This window comes from Pelobates fuscus, chromosome 4, assembly GCF_036172605.1.
Source record: "Pelobates fuscus isolate aPelFus1 chromosome 4, aPelFus1.pri, whole genome shotgun sequence".
In the NCBI taxonomy this organism is placed as follows: Eukaryota; Metazoa; Chordata; class Amphibia; order Anura; family Pelobatidae; genus Pelobates; species Pelobates fuscus.
Genome location: NC_086320.1, coordinates 386384905 through 386406288, shown reverse-complemented (window position 1 = coordinate 386406288; position 21384 = coordinate 386384905). Strand labels below are relative to the sequence as shown.

The following is a 21384-nucleotide window of genomic DNA, read 5'->3' as shown; positions in this document are numbered from 1 at the left end:
TCAGTATTGAGCCTATTGAATATGAAATACGTTCCTTTAAATCTCCTTTTACCCACTGCCCACAGTGGGATTGTTTTTTTCCCCCAGTTAGTTAGTCGCCATCACAACACAGTAAAAAGAAAATAATCTTCAGAGTTACAAGTTCTAGTATTTTTTCCAAAATATTAATGTTTTTGTAACTAGTGGCATTTGCTCGAGTTTATTTGGATGTTATATCTTGTTTCTTTCCTGCAGCTCCTGCACAGAGGGCCGGTGGCGATGTCCGTTGGAGCCCTGCTTAGCTCCCTCTCTATGTGAGGAGAATGAGTTTAGTTGCTCCCTGAGCGAGCGATGTGTCCCCAAGGCCTGGGTCTGTGACAATGAGGATGACTGCGGAGATGGATCGGATGAGATCTGCTCTCTGACCTGTGCCCCCCATGAGCACCGTTGTGCTAATGGACAGTGTGTTCCACTTGCCCACCGCTGCGATGGCAAAGCTGACTGTGTAGATCACTCAGATGAGTGGAGCTGCCTTACTCCGGCATGTAGTACAAGTGAATTTCGCTGCGCCAATGGGCGTTGCATCCCTCTTGCTCATGTCTGCGATGGAGACCTGGACTGTGGCTTTGCTGATGGCTCTGATGAATCAGGTTGGTAAATATGTGAAGTTACCCACACACTCAAACATTCAGTGAAACACTCTCACTCACATTGTTTCAGACACTTAGTAATGCACATAAACATTGACTTGGGCGCACAAATATATTGATACACAAATGCGCCAAACTGACATACACTTACTCTCTAACACAAGCACCTGTGCTATAAATTCTATAGAACATTATATTATCTTCTCTCCTGTAGGCTGCTCCTCAGGGGAATTTTTTTTTATGTAAATAAATATTAAACATACCATTGCTCCCTCCCTCAGGATCCTCATCAGGGGTGGCTCTCTTACTGGGAATAAATATTGAACATACTATTGCTCCGTGCAACAAGCTGCTCTTCAGGGGCAGTTTTCTTTAGTGGAATTAAATATTGACCAGACCATTGTCCCTCCTGAAGGCTGCTCCTCAGGGGTGCTGTTCTTTATGGAGAATCAAAATACTGAACATACAATTGTGCCGCCCCACAGGCTGTTCCTCAGGGGCGGTTCTTTTACTGTGAATAAATATAAAATATTCCATTGCTCCCTCTTGCAGGCTGCTCCTCAGGGGCGGCTCTCCTTGATGGGAATAACTATTGAACATATCATTCCTTCCTCTCACAGGCTGCTCCTCAGAGGTAGTTCTTTTAACCTAGGATTAGGAATAAATATTGAACATATCATTGCTCCCTCTCACACACTGCTCCTCAGATGTGGCTCTCTTTGGTGGGAATAAATATTGAACATATCATTGCTCCCTCCCACAGGCTGTTCTTCTGGATGTAGTTCTGCTCACTTCCGTTGCTCCCTGGGTAAATGTTTGCCTTACCTTCACCGCTGTGATGGACATGATGACTGTGGGGATTTCAGTGATGAGAGGGGCTGTATCTGCGGCACAGAGGAGTTTCAGTGTGCAGATGGGCTGTGTGTGTGGAAGGAGAAGGTGTGTGATGGCGAGCAGGACTGCGCCTCAGGAACGGACGAGCTGATCTGCTCAGGTAACATAGAGCTGCTTCCAGCCATTGATCTCTGAACACAAAGAACATTTGCAGCTCAGCGATAATATTTGCATAAACTGGCGCTGAGCTCCATGTTAGCTGGCGCTGATCTCCATGTTAGTTGGCGCTGATCTCTATGTTAGTTGGCACTGATCTCTATGTTAGTTGGCGCTGAGCTCCATGTTAGTTGGCGCTGATCTCCATGTTAGCTGGCGCTGATCTCCATGTTAGTTGGCGCTGATCTCTATGTTAGTTGGCGCTGATCTCTATGTTAGCTGGCGCTGATCTCCATGTTAGCTGGCGCTGATCTCCATATTAGCTGGCGCTGATCTCCATGTTAGTTGGCGCTGATCTCCATGTTAGCTGGCGCTGATCTCCATGTTAGTTGGCGCTGATCTCTATGTTAGTTGGCACTGATCTCTATGTTAGTTGGCACTGATCTCCATGTTAGCTGGCGCTGATCTCCATATTAGCTGGCGCTGTTCTCCATGTTAGTTGGCGCTGATCTCTATGTTAGTTGGCACTGATCTCCATGTTAGCTGGCGCTGATCTCCATGTTAGCTGGCGCTGATCTCCATGTTATCTAGCGTTGATCTCCATATTAGCTGGCGCTGATCTCCATATTAGCTGGCGCTGATCTCCATGTTAGTTGGCGCTGATCTCCATGTTAGTTGGCGCTGATCTCTATGTTAGTTGGCACTGATCTCCATGTTAGCTGGCGCTGATCTCCATATTAGCTGGCGCTGTTCTCCATGTTAGTTGGCGCTGATCTCTATGTTAGTTGGCACTGATCTCCATGTTAGCTGGCGCTGATCTCCATATTAGCTGGCGCTGATCTCCATATTAGCTGGCGCTGTTCTCCATGTTAGTTGGCGCTGATCTCTATGTTAGTTGGCACTGATCTCCATGTTAGCTGGCGCTGATCTCCATATTAGTTGGCACTGATCTCCATATTAGCTGGCGCTGATCTCCATATTAGCTGGCGCTGATCTCCATGTTAGCTGGCGCTGATCTCCATATTAGCTGGCGCTGTTCTCCATGTTAGCTGGCGCTGATCTCCATGTTAGTTGGCACTGATCTCCATGTTAGCTGGCGCTGATCTCCATATTAGCTGGCGCTGATCTCCATATTAGCTGGCGCTGATCTCCATGTTAGCTGGCGCTGATCTCCATATTAGCTGGCGCTGATCTCCATGTTATCTAGCGTTTATCTCCATATTAGCTGGCGCTGATCTCCATATTAGCTGGCGCTGATCTCCATGTTAGCTGGCGCTGATCTCCATATTAGCTGGCGCTGATCTCCATATTAGCTGGTGTTGATCTCCATATTAGCTGACGCTGATCTCTATGTTATCTAGCGTTGATCTCCATATTAGCTGGCGCTGATCTCCCTGTTATCTAGTGTTGTTCTCCATATTAGCGGGCGTTGATCTCCCTGTTATCTAGTATTGTTCTCCATGTTAGCTGGCGCTGATCTCCCTGTTATCTAGTGTTGTTCTCCATGTTAGCTGGCGCTGATCTCATTGTTATCTAGTGTTGTTCTCCATGTTAGCTGGCGCTGATCTCCCTGTTATCTAGTGTTGTTCTCCATATTAGCGGGCGTTGATCTCCCTGTTATCTAGTATTGTTCTCCATGTTAGCTGGCGCTGATCTCCCTGTTATCTAGTGTTGTTCTCCATGTTAGCTGGCGCTGATCTCATTGTTATCTAGTGTTGTTCTCCATGTTAGCTGGCGTTGATCTCCCTGTTATCTAGCGTTGTTCTCCATGTTAGCTGGCGCTGATCTCCCTGTTATCTAGTGCTGTTCTCCATATTAGCTGGCGCTGATCTCCCTGTTATCTAGCGTTGTTCTCCATATTAGCTGGCGCTGATCTCCCTGTTATCTAGCATTGTTCTCCAAGTTAGCTGGCGTTGATCTCCCTGTTATCTAGCATTGTTCTCCATGTTAGCTGGTGCTGATCTCCATGTTATCTAGCATTGTTCTCCATGTTAGCTGGCGCTGATCTCCATGTTATCTAGCGTTGTTCTCCATGTTAGCTGGCGCTGATCTCCCTGTTATCTAGCGTTGTTCTCCATGTTAGCTGGCGCTGATCTCCCTGTTATCTAGCGTTGTTCTCCATGTTAGCTGGTGCTGATCTCCATGTTATCTCGCATTGTTCTCCATGTTAGCTGTCTCCATGTTAGCTGGTGCTGATCTCCATGTTAGCTGGCACTGTTAGGTCTCCAGTTCAGGCATTCTTTTCCAATATTGCAGGATTAGGGACCTGTGCTCCGGGGCACTGGACTTGCAGTGATGGATTGTGTATTGGAAGCCATAGACTGTGTGATGGGACAGCTGATTGCAGCGATGGATCTGATGAAGATAAAGCACAATGTATGAGCAGTACGCCGCCATCACAAAATATAACAGGAAACGATTCCACAAAGACAATCTTACCCTCTGGGGAACGAACTGCAGGTCCGAATCTGAACTGGAGACAATCTGTCTATAAAGCTCAGTCTGTCTTCCGTAACAACGCATTATTTAACAGTGTCTCTCTCTTTCTCTGGGAACCTAGCACTCTGTTTCTGTTTAGCTAACTCGCCTCCTCTCTCTCTCTTTGGTTGATGACGCCGATCTTTGTCTCACAGTGTAGACTACATGTCTTTTTCACTCTGGCCCTTGTCTCTTTCTGTTTCTTGATATAGCCTACATTTCTCGCCTCCACTCACTCTCTGGTCTGTGTCTCTGTTCTTTCTGTCTGATTGTAGACTGCATCTCTTTCTGGTCTGTCGCTCTCTGTCGATTTAGAGTTTTACTGTCTCTCTCTCTGCTTTGTGTTTTGTTTTGTGTCTCTATATTTCTCTTGCTGGCTTTCTTCGATTTATGTCTGCCTCTCTCTGGTCCATTTTTGTCTCTTTCTGCTCATGTCTCTGATCTCTCTTTGTTAATGGCATATCTACCTCTCATTTTCTAGGCTCTCCCTGTGGTCGATATGAATTCCAGTGTGGCAGTGGGGAGTGTCGGCCTCGGGGCTGGCTGTGTGATAACGAAGTGGATTGTATGGATGGGAGTGATGAGCAGCACTGTAATCGCACTTGTGATATTGATCAATTTAAGTGCACACATAGTGGGGAGTGTGTGGCCTATGGCCAGCTATGTGATGGCATCCCCCATTGCCGAGACCAATCAGATGAGAGCACTGACAACTGCGGTAAGAGACCCTCTAAACTAGAGAAAATCTGAACACATCGCTCTCTAATTATTCTATAACCTATGGCACATGTGAATTAAGCTGGATAAAGGATCAGTACTATTTCAATAGTTAGAGAGGGTCTACTCAACCTCAATGAACAACTCGTAAGTCTCAATGGAAGCTCTGAATGGTTGAAGACATTCTCATGGTCTTGGGGACGGGGGTTAGAGAAGTTATGGGAATAGAGATAGAATGTAAATGGCATCCATGGAATGTTTGGAGATGAGGGAGAGGATGTTGGGGATGTATCAACACTCCAATGTCATTGTTAAAATATTAACATTTTAGTTTGGAAATGTCGATTGGTGGTATGAGCGTTGGGGACAGATATTTGATTGTGGAATGTAGAGGAGTAACTTGTTATTAAAAAGAGCAAGGAGTTTGTCATTTACAATAATAATTCAAAGCACTAACAGATTGCTCAGTGAAGAGATTTTAGAGATGTGATTAGGGTTGGATGGGGATAGTTAATCGATTGAAGGCTGATTAATCATAATCTAGTAGTGATACAAAACTTTATATATTTGTGAGACAGTTAGTGACTTAGTAAAGGTCTTTTTTTATGTTGGGGCTGATGGTATATTCTGTCTCAGACTGTAGACTGTGTCTGCTGCTCTCAATCCAATCCACAGTTAACTAGCTTTAGATACAATGTTACCCTTCTCTATTGGACCTTTGAGATCAGCATCTTGGGTCACTGTCTACAAAGCTTCCTCAACTCCAAATTCCAGAAGTACATTGCTCAGTAGTTCTGACCAAGGCGCACGTCAAGAGAGAAACATTTCTCAGACACATCTAGTTCTTCCTTTTATGTTCACCAGCAAATAATAAATGTCAGATTTACATAAATAACTTCTAAAGAGACACACCATCGAAACTGACTTATTAGTTTGAATTATTTACCCGATGATAATCTCAGGTTTAATACTGACACATTTTATGGATTGTTCTTAAGTTGTTACAGCCTTGAAGTCAATGTGTTCGTATTACTTTTTGATGTGCGGTGGGCCATGTGGTGTGAGTCTCAGCGGAGTCCCACGACACACTGGTTGAAAACAATATATTATATAAATAACTTTAATGTAAAACTGAGGATGAGCCCATGGCCCTGGCTGTGTCTTATTTCATGGGAATCGTAGTAATAAATGTTTAACTGATATATAATTAGTATGATCTTGCCATAACTTCCAACCATTTCCTTCTGGTCATTTTATTTCCAGGGTCTCCGCAGATTCCACCATGTCCCGGACACTTTATTTGCAGCAACAGGATGTGTGTTAATATTTCCCAGGTGTGTGACGGAGATCCTGACTGCCCCCAGGGAGAGGATGAGATGGATTGTGGTAAGGCTTTCCAAGGGATGGATTAAGGTGTTACCCCGTCATTGCTGATAAATGCACAAACACTGACCAGACTAATAGTTATAAACAATTTAACTGATATTTGTAAACTAGCATTATTTATATCATTCAATGTAAGTCTGGCTGATTCTGGCTGTTTTTGGTTAAATTGCCCAACATTAAAAAAAAAAAAAAATCTCCCCAAAACATGCTAATGGAATAAGTACACATTGCCTATTCTGCTTCACCGCTTCGTTACATAGGAATCAAAATGAAAAACATCTTTATGTATTTGGGGCTTTATCGCCCTTATTTATGATATACAAACACAAAGGCAAAATTAGAGAATTAGTCATTTTGCTCTTAGTAACTGAATAAAAAGGAACAAAGGTTTAATATTATGATAGTGTTACCGTATTTTGTATTTTGATATTAAGATAGTGATATTTAGTATTTTTATATTATGATAGTGTTATTTTGTATTTTAATATTAAGATAGTGATATTTATTATGTACACGGTTTATGATAAGCCTGTTGGTGTGAATGTTGCCATACTGGTAGAATATTGCTCGATTCCCACTGTTATGAGTTTATTTGCCTCTGAGAGGAATGTGGCTCCATGTATTGTGCTCATTATTGACCATTTCATCATTTTCAGATAAAAGCACACTGACTGCAGCTCCCACCAGGGACATGTCCCAGCCCGTCCCGTCCTGCCCCGAGTACTCCTGTACGCGAGGCCGATGTCTCCGATACAAACAGGTACCGAAGACTCATTCCCCCACAATCCTCTGCGTCGCTTGTTCCTATGTATGTCTTGTTAGTAAGCTGCTTTCTTTAGAGTTATTGTCAGATGATAACTGAGGCCTCGTTTATACCTCTCCCTCTTTCTACTAATAGATTGTGAAATTTTATCTAATACCCTCCTGTCCCACTGTCGGCTCTTTCTGGTTTTTGCTGTGCTATGGCCTCAAATAAATATTTTTGGATAAACTTTTCAAATTACTTTTCAAATTATTAAAATATAAAACCATTTATTACATATCAGAATATCAAAATACTACTAAATTCAACTATTGTTCATGATAAAAAAGGTCATTCAAAAATTTTATCAAAAAATATTAAATCATTTGAAAAGCTTATCCAACGATATTAAATGTAGGTGTGTTTGCAGGTATGTAATGGGATCCCGGATTGTGGCGACGAGAGTGAAGAATCGGGCTGGGTGTCTTCTGATGAGAGAGATTGTGGTTTCTGGAGCCCGTGGGCCACGTGGACTGACTGCAGCCGTACATGTGGCTCAGGAACTCAGAGCCGTCACCGCCTGTGTACCAACCCGTCAACTGATGTTCTACGGCAATGCCGAGGGGAGGACAGACAGACACAGCAGTGCTTCACGGTGTCCTGTCCAGGTGAGGCCGGTCTAGATGCCGACTGAAAAACTGCTTTAATGTCCAAAAAATAAACTTGGTCCATATATACACGGATGGAAAAAAAATATTTATCCTTTAGAATTTTTGTATTTCCTAAAAAATATAAAATATAAACCACCAACCAGTAAATCTAAATTCTGTGTATGTTACAAAGAAATAGTAATATGTATTCCATGCCAGAAAGTTATACAATGGTAAATGGATATATCACACACTGTGATACATAAATATATAGACTACATTAACAACTAGTAATATATTAATCAATAGACTACATCACTGGTAATATATAGACTACATTAACAATTAGTAATATATTAATCAATAGACTACATCACTGGTAATATATAGACTCCATTAACAATTAGTAATATATTAATATATAGACTACATCACTAGTAATATATAGACTACATTAACAACTAGTAATATATTAATATATAGACTACATCACTGGTAATATATAGACTACATTAACAATTAGTGATATATTAATATATAGACTACATCACTAGTAATATATAGACTACATTAACAATTAATAATATATTAATAGATAGACTACATCACTGGTAATATATAGACTACATTAGCAATTAATAATATATTAATATATAGACTACATCACTGGTAATATATAGTGTACATTAACAATTAATAATATATTAATATATAGACTACATTAACAATTGATGATATATTAATATATAGATCACATCACCAGGTAATAATAATTACTAATTAATAATTGGAGCCCTTTTCTCGTTATGTCGTTGCAGTTAATGGACTCTGGACTCCATGGACTACATGGTCTAACTGCAGCCAGGATTGTTCTGGGATTGTAATCCGCCGCAGGGATTGTGTTTCCCCTCAGAATGGTGGTCTTCAGTGCTCTGAACTGCCTGACTCGTCCCCTGCAACTATGGTTATTGGTGAGTACAGACACCTCTAGCACCCTCTGTATGTGACTAATTATATCAGCATTCGCTGGGGTATCGAGGATACAAACAGTATACATTATTATTATTATTATTATTATTATTATTATTATTATTTATATAGCGCCATCAGACTCCGTAGAGCTGTACAATGGGTACATTGTGACTGGCTGACATTATGTAGCAGTTGTTCCAATAATGTAATCTATTAAAAGCATCAATTTAATCGAATTAATTAACTAGTGTGATAATATTCTTTTACACCATAGTTAACCTAATCTAAAATGTTGGGTAAAACATAGACAGACAGACATACACACAGACATACATACAGACAGACATACATACAGACAGACAAACATACAGACAGACAAACATACAGACAGACAAACATACACACAGACAGACAAACATACACACAGACAGACATACATACACACAGACAGACATACACACAGACATACATACAGACAGACAAACATACACAGAGACAGACAGACATACACACAGACATACACACACACAGACAAACATACACACAGACAAACATACACACATACACACAGACAAACATACAGACAGACAAACATACACACAGACAAACAGACAAACATACACACAGACAAACATACACACAGACAAACATACACACATACACACAGACAAACATACAGACAGACAAACATACACACAGACAAACAGACAAACATACACACAGACAAACATACACACAGACAAACATACACACAGACAGACAGACATACACACAGACAGACATACAGACAGACAAACATACACACAGACAGACAGACATACACACAGACAGACATACAGACAGACAAACATACACACAGACAGACTGACAGACAGACATTGCTGAGTATCAGTTTACCAGTATAAACACGCTATATTTACTATCCGTGTTGTAGACGTGTGCCAGCACGATGGCTGCCCGGTGCCCAAGACCTGCCCTGCAGAGCTGGAACACAAGCCCTGTGCCCCATGCCCTCTCACCTGCTCTGATTTATCCAATAAGAAGATCTGTCAGCAAAACGCGCCGTGTGTCTCTGGTAAGGGAATTCTAGAATTCAAGATTTACGGTAATTGACATAAAATATACTTTGTAGTGTTTAATGGAAAATGTGGGCATTTTATTTTTCTGGAGCTTAAAATATAAAAACAAACAAACAAATTAAATTATTAATTGTTATTATTATTATTATTATTATTATTATTATTATTATTATATTGTTATCAGTAATAGTAGTTGTCTGTGGTGATAATACATGTATAATTATTATTATTATTATTATTATTATTATTATTATAATATTGTTATCAGTAATAGTAGTTGTCTGTGGTGATAATACATGTATAATTATTATTATTATAAGTAGTAGAATTATTCTGCATTGATAATAATTTACAGTATAATCCTTAGTAGTATTATTCTTTTTTGTAGTAGTATAATTTATTTTAACTGATAATTATGACTAATATTATTGTTTTTAGTAGTAGTATAATTATTAGTTCACTAATAGTCATTAGTATTATTAGTAATAGTAACAGTATTACTATTCTGTGCTGATATTTATTATCATTATTACTGTTACTATTATTATTATTATTATTATATTATATAGTATATTATTAATATTATTATTATTATTATTAGTCTTAGCTGATGATCATTACTGTTACTATAATAATAATAATTATTATTATTATATTATATATTATATTATTATTATTATTATTATTATTATTATTATTATTATTATTAATCTGCGCTGATTATTATTACTGTTACTATTATTATTATTATTATTATATATTATATATTATATTATTAATATTATTATTATTATTATTAGTCTTCGCTGATGATCATTACTGTTACTATAATAATAATAATAATTATTATTATATTATATATTATATTATTATTATTATTATTATTATTATTATTAATCTGCGCTGATTATTATTACTGTTACTATTATTATTATTATTATTATATTATATATTATATTATTATTATTATTATTATTATTATTATTAATCTGCGCTGATGATTATTACTGTTGCTATTATTATTATTATTATTATTATTATTATTATTATATATTATATTATTATTATTATTATTATTAGTCTGCGCTGATGATCATTACTGTTACTATTATTATTAATATTATTATTATTATATATTATATTATTATTATTAATATTATTATTATTATTATTATTATTATTAGTTTGCGCTGATGATCATTACTGTTACTATTATTAATATTATTATTAAATATTATATTACTATTATTATTATTACATTATATATTATATTATTATTATTATTATTATTATTATTATTATTATTATTATTATTAGTCTGCGCTGATGATGAATGATGGTATTACTAATAATATTAGTAGTAGTCCGAGTAATACTAGTATTTTTTTTAGTGGTAATAGTATTATCAGTCTGCAGTGATAATTATTTAGATATGATTTAGTCTATGCTGATTATTATAACTGATACCATTAATTAATTGTGATAATCGGTGATATTTAATAAAATTTAAATTTTCAGGGTGCTGGTGTCCAGACGGGCTGATCCTGGACTCTCTCAATCACTGCGTTCGCCCTGAGGAATGTCCCTGCGAGGTGGATGGGGTCACATATGGTCCTGGGCAGCCAGTTAAAGTGAACTGCCAGATCTGCACCTGTCAGGATGGACAACTGAAACAGTGCCAGCAAAACCCAGAATGTGCCGGTCAGTGCCCAGTCTGTCTAGTAAAAGCCAGAATGTGCCGGTCAGTGCCCAGTCTGTCTAGTAAAAGCCAGAATGTGCCGGTCAGTGCCCAGTCTGTCTAGTAAAAGCCAGAATGTGCCGGTCAGTGCCCAGTCTGTCTAGTAAAAGCCAGAATGTGCCGGTCAGTGCCCAGTCTGTCTAGTAAAAGCCAGAATGTGCCGGTCAGTGCCCAGTCTGTCTAGTAAAACCCAGAATGTGCCGGTCAGTGCCCAGTCTGTCTAGCAAAACCCAGAATGTGCCGGTCAGTGCCCAGTCTGTCTAGTAAAACCCAGAATGTGCCGGTCAGTGCCCAGTCTGTCTAGCAAAACCCAGAATGTGCTGGTCAGTGCCCAGTCTGTCTAGTAAAACCCAGAATGTGCCAGTCAGTGCCCAGTCTGTCTAGCAAAACCCAGAATGTGCCGGTCAGTGCCCAGTCTGTCTAGTAAAACCCAGAATGTGCCGGTCAGTGCCCAGTCTGTCTAGTAAAACCCAGAATGTGCCAGTCAGTGCCCAGTCTGTCTAGCAAAACCCAGAATGTGCCAGTTAGTGCCCAGTCTGTCCAGCAAGACCCAAAATGTGCCAGTTAGTGCCCAGTCTGTCCAGCAAGACCCAGAATGCACCGGTCAGCGCCCAGTCTGTCTAGCAAAACCTAGAATGTGCCAGTCAGTGCCCAGTCTGTCTAGTAAAACCCAGAATGTGCCGGTCAGTGCCCAGTCTGTCTAGTAAAACCCAGAATGTGCCGGTCAGTGACCAGTCTGTCTAGTAAAACCCAGAATGTGCCAGTCAGTGCCCAGTCTGTCTAGTAAAACCCAGAAAGTGCCGGTCAGTGCCCAGTCTGTCTAGTAAAACCCAGAATGTGCCGGTCAGTGCCCAGTCTGTCTAGTAAAACCCAGAATGTGCCGGTCAGTGCCCAGTCTGTCTAGTAAAACCCAGAATGTGCCGGTCAGTGCCCAGACTGTCTAGCAAAACCCAGAATGTGCCGTTCAGTGCCCAGTCTGTCTAGCAAAACCCAGAATGTGCCGGTCAGTGCCCAGTCTGTCTAGCAAAACCCAGAATGTGCCGGTCAGTGCCCAGTCTGTCTAGCAAAACCCAGAATGTGCCGGTCAGTGCCCAGTCTGTCTAGTAAAACCCAGAATGTGCCGGTCAGTGCCCAGTCTGTCTAGTAAAACCCAGAATGTGCCGGTCAGGTCCCAGTCTGTCTAGTAAAGGCCAGAATGTGCCGGTCAGTGCCCAGTCTGTCTAGTAAAACCCAGAATGTGCCAGTCAGTGCCCAGTCTGTCTAGCAAAACCCAGAATGTGCCAGTTAGTGCCCAGTCTGTCCAGCAAGACCCAGAATGTGCCAGTTAGTGCCCAGTCTGTCCAGCAAGACCCAGAATGCACCGGTCAGTGCCCAGTCTGTCTAGCAAAACCTAGAATGTGCCAGTCAGTGCCCAGTCTGTCTAGTAAAACCCAGAATGTGCCGGTCAGTGCCCAGTCTGTCTAGTAAAACCCAGAATGTGCCGGTCAGTGCCCAGTCTGTCTAGTAAAACCCAGAATGTGCTGGTCAGTGCCCAGTCTGTCTAGTAAAACCCAGAAAGTGCCGGTCAGTGCCCAGTCTGTCTAGTAAAACCCAGAATGTGCCGGTCAGTGCCCAGTCTGTCTAGTAAAACCCAGAATGTGCCGGTCAGTGCCCAGACTGTCTAGCAAAACCCAGAATGTGCCGTTCAGTGCCCAGTCTGTCTAGCAAAACCCAGAATGTGCCGGTCAGTGCCCAGTCTGTCTAGCAAAACCCAGAATGTGCCGGTCAGTGCCCAGTCTGTCTAGCAAAACCCAGAATGTGCCGGCCAGTGCTCAGTCTGTCTAGCAAAACCCAGAATGTGCCGGTCAGTGCCCAGTCTCTCTAGCAAAACCCAGAATGTGCTGGTCAGTGCCCAGTCTGCCTAGCAAAACCCAGAATGTGCCAGTCATTGCCTGGTACCCAGGGCCGGTGCAAGGATTTTTGCCGCCCTAGGCAAAAGAAACATGTGACATCACAATGCCCCACCCATATGATCTGCCATATGAACTAACGCCAGTGCTGCCCACAGTGTGTGTTTACATTAAAAAGCCTGCAGGAACAAACTATAGACACCGAAACCACTTCATTAAGCTGCAGTGGTTCTGGGGACTATAGTGTCCCTTTAATGTGAGATTAATTAGAGATTAGTGTCACTAATAATATACTAGATTGCCTATTTACAATCAGATGAGGATGGTGATGGGCTCTGGCTGCAGTCTGGCTCCACTGGTCTGGTGTAGAACCGGATCTCTGGAGGCTGGTTGTAACAAAATTCAATGTTCTGGGAGAACAGGAAGCAGCTCCATTTTTTGGGGCCCCTTGTACAGCTCAAGGTCTGGGCCCCAGGGCCTGACGGTGAGTATGCCCATAAGGCCCACCCATAAGTCCACCTATATGTTCCACCCATTAAATTTGCTCACAGGGAGTGTAGTGTGTAGGGGATGTGTTATGTGTTATTGTAGAGGATCTAATGTGTATGCTTATGGAATGTAGTGTATAGGCATACCAGTTTGTATAGGTGATGCAGTGTGTTTGTGTGTAGTGGAAGCAGTGTGTGTTTGTGGTTGTCTGTAAGGTATTCATTGTGTGAATCTGTGTTTGTATGCATAAGGGATGCAAGGTGTGTGTCTGTAAGTGTGTGCATTGAATGTGTGTAAGAAATGCATTGTGTCTGCGTGTATGTAAGAGAAGCAGTGTGTGTGTGTTTGCATGTGTGTGTAAGGGATGCATTGTGTGTTTCTGTTTATGTATGGGGATGCATTGTGTGTGTGCGTGTAGTGTGAAAGAGCTCTCCCTTCTGTCCCTTAGAGCTCTCCCCTGCCCCTTAGTGGTCTCTCCTCTCCCCCCACCCTCCCCTGGGGGTCTCTTCTCACACCCACCCACCCTCCCTGTGTTTTCCTCACCTCCCCTTCTCCTCATCTCCACTTCTCCTTACCCCCTCTCCTGTGTTCTTCTCACCTCCCCCGTGTCTTCTCACCTCCCCCCTTGTTCTCCTCACCTCCCATTCTCCTCACCCCCTCTCCCTGTGTTCGTCTCACTCCCCCCTCCCTGTGTTCTTCTCACTCTCCCCTCCCTGTGTTCTTCTCATCTCCCCCTCTCCTCACCCCCCTCCCTGTGTTCTTCTCACTCCCCCCTCCCTGTGTTCTTCTCACCTCCCCCTCTCCTCCCCCTCCCTGTGTTCTTCTTACTCCCCCATGTGTTCTTCTTACTCCCCCTCCCCCTTTCTTCTTACTCCCCCTCCCCCCTTCTTTTTAATCCCCCCTCCCCCTTTCTTCTTACTCCCCCTCCCCTCTTCTTCTTACTCCCCCCTCCACTTGTCTTCTTCTTACTCCCCCTCCCCTTTCTTCTTACTCCCCCCTTTCTTCTTACTCCCCCCTTCTTCTTACTCCCCCCCACCCCTCTTCTTACTCCCCCTCCCCCTTCTTACCCCCCTCCACTTGTCTTCTTCTTACTCCCCCTCCCTTGTTTTCTTCTTACTCCCTCACCTTCCCTCTTCTTCTTACCCCCCCTCCCCTCCCCCAGTTCTTCTTACCCCCCCTCCCCCAGTTCTCCTTACCCCGCCTCCCCCAGTTCTCCTCCTAACCTCACCTCTCCTGTAGCGTGACCGAGCTGCTCTCCGGTCCGCGGTACAGGAGCTTGTGTTTCCTGTACCCGGCCGGACTGACAGGAAGTGCACTTCCTGTCAGTCCGGCCGGGTCGCGGACCGGAGAGGAGCTCGGCCACGCTACAGGAGAGGTGAGGCAGTGCGGCAGCCGTCTGAGCACTCTCTATGGAGCGCTCAGGCAGCTGCAACATTTAAAGGGCCGGCGATGGGGGCGCAGGGCGCCCCCTCCTATATGGCGCCCTAGGCGGCTGCCTAGTTCGCCTTATAGGAAGCGCCTGCTGGTACCTCTCATGTCTGCCCCTGCTCAGTATCTCCCCCGGTACCTGTCCATTTGGGGCTTGATTATGATAACCAGTGGCTGACTGTATAAATCCTTTATTAATGCTATCAATGCTTTGCTGAAGAGTTTTAAATAGTCGTTTTTCTGTCTCTTGTCCCCCCAGTGCACTGTGGATGGTCTGCCTGGTCTCCTTGGGGAGAATGTTTGGGACCATGTGGAGTGCAGAGTATACAGTGGTCTTTCCGCAGCCCAAACAACCCCAGCAAGCATGGCAATGGGAAGCAGTGCAGAGGGATCTACCGCAAGGCTCGGAGGTAATGCAAGGAATCTGCTCATCTAATCTGATCCTCCGAATTCTCTGGGAATCCATCTTGTATCATCGCACCATAACCAGTACAGAACTGTAGGGAAAAAAAGAACTGTAACTATAACAGAACTAAAACTATAATAAAACTATAACTATAACAGAACTAAAACTATAATAAAACTATAACTATAACAGAACTAAAACTATAATAAAACTATAACTACAATAGTATCATCACTATAATAAAACTATAACTACAATAGTATCATCACTATAATAAATCTATAACTATAACAGAATAATTACTATAATAAAACTATAACTACAATAGTATCATCACTATAATAAAACTATAACTACAATAGTATCATCACTATAATAAAACTATAACTATAACAGAACTAAAACTATAATAAAACTATAACTACAATAGAATCATCACTATAATAAAACCTGTAACTATAATAAAACCTGTAACTATAATAGAATTAGAAGTAAAATAGAATTATACCTATAATGAGCTATAAGTATAATAAAACTATAACTGTAATAGAACTATAATACAATTGGAATATAATTCTAACAAAATAAAACTATAACTATAATAGAACTATAAATATAATAGAATTATAACTATAATAGTACTATAAATATAATAATAGATCTATAACTAACTGATCTGGGTGAATTTTGAATGTGTTGGTCACCCAGATCAGGGCTACCAGGGGGTGCCACTTAGATAATTGTACCTGACTGTTTTGGGGTACATCCAGAAACCGGATAAAACTGTGTAATGTATAAGTGGATTATGTGTCACACTGAGGGGAGGAGAGCATGGGCGTCCGCAGGAATTTTTCCAGGGGGGGGCATAATTGTAATGACATCTATGCTTGGCCCCTTTTTGACAGTGTCATGAAGGTGAGGAGCATAGTGATTATCACATAAAGCCAGGGTGAATAGTGTTTTCACAACTAAGGTGTCAGGAATACATGTTTGTATTCCTGACACTATAGTGTTCCTTTACACAAATTAAAGGAACATTCTGGTCACCATAACAACTTCATCTAAATGAAAATGCTATGATGCCAGGAAGCCCCTGGGTGCTCTTTCCTTTAAGGGGTTAAACCGCTCTCAAATGGTTTAACCCCAAAGGCTTCCTCCAGCTCCAGGTCCCTCAGTGGTATTCGGCATCTGAAACGGAGTGTCAGGAAGTGCAGATTGACGTCAGGCATGGGTGCCGCTGATTGGCTAGAAATGACAGTTGACGCTCTAAGCCAATCGCTAGTTCCCGGTTCATAATTTTTTAAAACTTTTTATGAATGGGGAGCTACTGAATGGCTTAGAGTGCCAGCTGACCGCTCTAGCCAATCAGCAACACCCCTACCCAGCGGCACTCTGTGCTTCCTGACACTCAGTAAATAAAAGTGAACACATTAACACTGATATTTTTTTTTACCTGGGGAGATGAGAAAGTCCAGAGTTTCCCTGCCAAGCCCAGGTACCAAAGCCTTATTATGTGGTGTCCAGAATAAAGTGGAGGGTTCAGTTCATTTGTCCTTTCTGCTCCAATCTCCTTTTCTTCTCCTTCATTTGACAGTCTTCTTTTTCTTTCTGCTTTTTCCTTTCTGCTCCTTCTTCAACTTTACCTTTGTGCTCCTTCTGATTCTTTCTGCTCCTTTACCTTTGTGCTTCTTCTGTCCCTTCCTGCTCCTTGCTGCCCCTGCTCCTTGCTGACTCTTCATTTAGCCCCCCCATGCCTCACTTGCCTAATCTATAGGCTGCCCCCCCATGCCTCACTTGCCTAATCTATAGGCTGTCCCCCCCATGCTTCACTCCCCTAATCTATAGGCTGCCCCCCATGCCTCACTCCCCTAATCTATAGGCTGCCCCCCCCATGCCTCACTCCCCTAATCTATAGGCTGACCCCCATGCCTCACTCCCCTAATCTATAGGCTGCCCCCCATGCCTCACTCCCCTAATATATAGGCTGCCCCCCATGCCTCACTCCCCTAATCTATAGGCTGCCCCCCATGCCTCACTCCCCTAATATATAGGCTGCCCCCCCATCCCTCACTCCCCTAATATATAGGCTGCCCCCCATCCCTCACTCCCCTAATATATAGGCTGCCCCCCATCCCTCACTCCCCTAATGTATAGGCTGCCCCCATGCCTCACTCCCCTAATCTATAGGCTCACCCCCATGCCTCACTCCCCTAATCTATAGGCTGCCCCCCATGCCTCACTCCCCTAATATATAGGCTGCCCCCCATGCCTCACTCCCCTAATCTATAGGCTGCCCCCCCATGCCTCACTCCACTAATATATAGGCTGCCCCCCATGCCTCACTCCCCTAATATATAGGTTGCCCCCCCATGCCTCACTCCCCTAATCTATAGGCTGCCCCCCATGCCTCACTCCCCTAATATATAGGCTGCCCCCCATGCCTCACTCCCCTAATCTATAGGCTGCCCCCCCATGCCTCACTCCACTAATATATAGGCTGCCCCCCCATCCCTCACTCCCCTAATATATAGGCTGCCCCCCATCCCTCACTCCCCTAATGTATAGGCTGCCCCCCTCCCCCCCATCCATCACTCCCCTAATATATAGGCTGCCCCCCCATCCCTCACTCCCCTAATATATAGGCTGCCCCCCCATCCCTCACTCCCCTAATATATAGGCTGCCCCCCCCATCCCTCACTCCCCTAATATATGGGCTGCCCCCCCCCATCCCTCACTCCCCTAATATATAGGCTTCCCCCCATCCCTCACTCCCCTAATATATAGGCTGCCCCCCCATCCCTCACTCCCCTAATATATAGGCTGCCCCCCCATCCCTCACTCCCCTAATATATAGGCTGCCCCCCCATCCCTCACTCCCCTAATATATAGGCTGCCCCCCATGCTATACTCCCCTAATATATAGGCTGCCCCCCCATCCCTCACTCCCCTAATATATAGGCTACCCCCCCCATCCATCACTCCCCTAATATATAGGCTGCCCCTCTGCCCCTCCATGCCTTACTCCCCTAATATATAGGCTGCCCCCCATCCCTCACTCCCCTAATATATAGGCTGCCCCCCCATCCCTCACTCCCCTAATATATAGGCTGCCCCCCCATCCATCACTCCCTTAATATATAGGCTGCCCCTCCATGCCTCACTCCCCTAATATATAGGCTGCCCCCCATGCCTTACTCCCCTAATATATAGGCTGCCCCCCATGCCTTACTCCCCTAATATATAGGCTGCCCCCCCATCCCTTACTCCCCTAATATATAGGCTGCCCCCCATGCCTTACTCCCCTAATATATAGGCTGCCCCCCCATCCCTCACTCCCCTAATATATAGGCTGCCCCCCATGCCTCACTCCCCTAATATATAGGCTTCCCCCCATCCCTCACTCCCCTAATATATAGGCTGCCCCCCCATCCCTCACTCCCCTAATATATAGGCTGCCCCCCCATCCCTCACTCCCCTAATATATAGGCTGCCCCCCCCATCCCTCACTCCCCTAATATATAGGCTGCCCCCCATGCTATACTCCCCTAATATATAGGCTGCCCCCCCATCCCTCACTCCCCTAATATATAGGCTAACCCCCCCATCCATCACTCCCCTAATATATAGGCTGCCCCTCTGCCCCTCCATGCCTTACTCCCCTAATATATAGGCTGCCCCCCATCCCTCACTCCCCTAATATATAGGCTGCCCCCTATCCCTCACTCCCCTAATATATAGGCTGCCCCCCCATCCATCACTCCCCTAATATATAGGCTGCCCCTCCATGCCTCACTCCCCTAATATATAGGCTGCCCCCCCATCCATCACTCCCCTAATATATAGGCTGCCCCCCATCCCTCACTCCCCTAATATATAGGCTGCCCCCTATCCCTCACTCCCCTAATATATAGGCTGCCCCCCATCCATCACTCCCCTAATATATAGGCTGTCCCCCCATGCCTCACTCCCCTAATATATAGGCTGCCCCCCATGCCTTACTCCCCTAATATATAGGCTGCCCCCCATGCCTTACTCCCCTAATATATAGGCTGCCCCCCCCATCCCTCACTCCCCTAATATATAGGCTGCCCCCCATGCCTTACTCCCCTAATATATAGGCTGCCCCCCCATCCCTCACTCCCCTAATATATAGGCTGCCCCCCATGCCTTACTCCCCTAATATATAGGCTGCCCCCCATGCCTTACTCCCCTAATATATAGGCTGCCCCCCATCCCTCACTCCCCTAATATATAGGCTGCCCCCATGCCTTACTCCCCTAATATATAGGCTGCCCCCCCATCCCTCACTCCCCTAATATATAGGCTGCCCCCCATGCCTCACTCCCCTAATATATAGGCTGCCCCCCCCATCCCTCACTCCCCTAATATATAGGCTGCCCCCCCATCCCTCACTCCCCTAATATATAGGCTACCCCCCCATCCATCACTCCCCTAATATATAGGCTGCCCCTCTGCCCCTCCATGCCTTACTCCCCTAATATATAGGCTGCCCCCCCCATCCCTCACTCCCCTAATATATAGGCTGCCCCCTATCCCTCACTCCCCTTATATATAGGCTGCCCCCCATGCCTTACTCCCCTAATATATAGGCTGCCCCCCATCCCTCACTCCCCTAATATATAGGCTGCCCCCATCCCTCACTCCCCTAATATATAGGCTATTTTAACCCCCCCCCACCCCATCCCTCACTTCCCTGATCTGTGGGCTGTCTCTGGCTGCATTTGTTGCTCCCCTGCGGTTTCAATCAGCAGAGAGAAGCAGGGATAGATGCAGCTACCTATCCCTGTCTCTCTCCATACACAGCCACCTACTGGCCGGCGCCGGTATTGCAGTGTATTTTCAATTTCACACGAAAATCAGCAGAACAAGCTGAAAAATGCCCCCCCAATGCGGACGCCCATGGAGGAGATGTATGGGAGGTAACTATTGTACTATTGGATTGGCTACTGTACCAATTAATGTGAATCCCTCCCTTGCATGGGAGAAACCTTTAAAAAGAGTTTGTGTGATTAAAAGCCAGTTCTGCTCCTGATGCTGTGTGTCGTCCAGTCATTGGGATTGATGTTGGGATATTATTGGATTGTCTCGCCTGCTGGAATTATTGCCTTATGGATTTTTAATACTTGTTGCTGAGCCTTACTGGGATCTTAAGTGGAGATAACCTGTGGAATAGCAGCTCTCCGCTACATAATACTTCCGGATATTATTTTTTAAACCTTTGCCCCTCTAATTTATGTCCTCTTGTTGTGGTAGTTTTTCTATAAGAGGACATAGTCCTCATTTCCTAATCCTGACTCATTTCCTAACCCTATCGAATTTCCTAATCCTGACTCATTTCCTAACCCTATCGAATTTCCTAATCCTGACTCATTTCCTAACCCTATCGAATTTCCTAATCCTGACTCATTTCCTAACCCTATCGAATTTCCTAATCCTGACTCATTTCCTAACCCTATCGAATTTCCTAATCCTGACTCATTTCCTTACCCTATCGAATTTCCTAATCCTGACTCATTTCCTAACCCTATCGAATTTCCTAATCCTGACTCATTTCCTAACCCTATCGAATTTCCTAATCCTGACTCATTTCCTTACCCTATCGAATTTCCTAATCCTGACTCATTTCCTTACCCTATCGAATTTCCTAATCCTGACTCATTTCCTAACCCTATCGAATTTTCTAATCCTGACTCATTTCCTTACCCTATCGAATTTCCTAATCCTGACTCATTTCCTTACCCTATCGAATTTCCTAATCCTGACTCATTTC

At 43.7% G+C, this 21384-nt stretch overlaps 1 protein-coding gene across 1 annotated transcript in view; it reads left to right on the top strand.

Annotated features, from left to right (window-relative positions):
* LOC134609506 (SCO-spondin-like) overlaps positions 1-21384 on the top strand; it is a 267787-nt gene that overhangs the window by 62981 nt on the left and 183422 nt on the right. Inside the window, exons 28-38 of the mRNA XM_063453166.1 lie at positions 235-629; positions 1393-1623; positions 3876-4079; positions 4579-4815; positions 6078-6200; positions 6857-6960; positions 7373-7610; positions 8411-8563; positions 9499-9639; positions 11162-11344; positions 15447-15597. Of these exons, the coding sequence (XP_063309236.1) occupies positions 235-629; positions 1393-1623; positions 3876-4079; positions 4579-4815; positions 6078-6200; positions 6857-6960; positions 7373-7610; positions 8411-8563; positions 9499-9639; positions 11162-11344; positions 15447-15597 (2160 nt within the window). The remainder of the gene's footprint in view (positions 1-234; positions 630-1392; positions 1624-3875; positions 4080-4578; positions 4816-6077; positions 6201-6856; positions 6961-7372; positions 7611-8410; positions 8564-9498; positions 9640-11161; positions 11345-15446; positions 15598-21384) is intronic.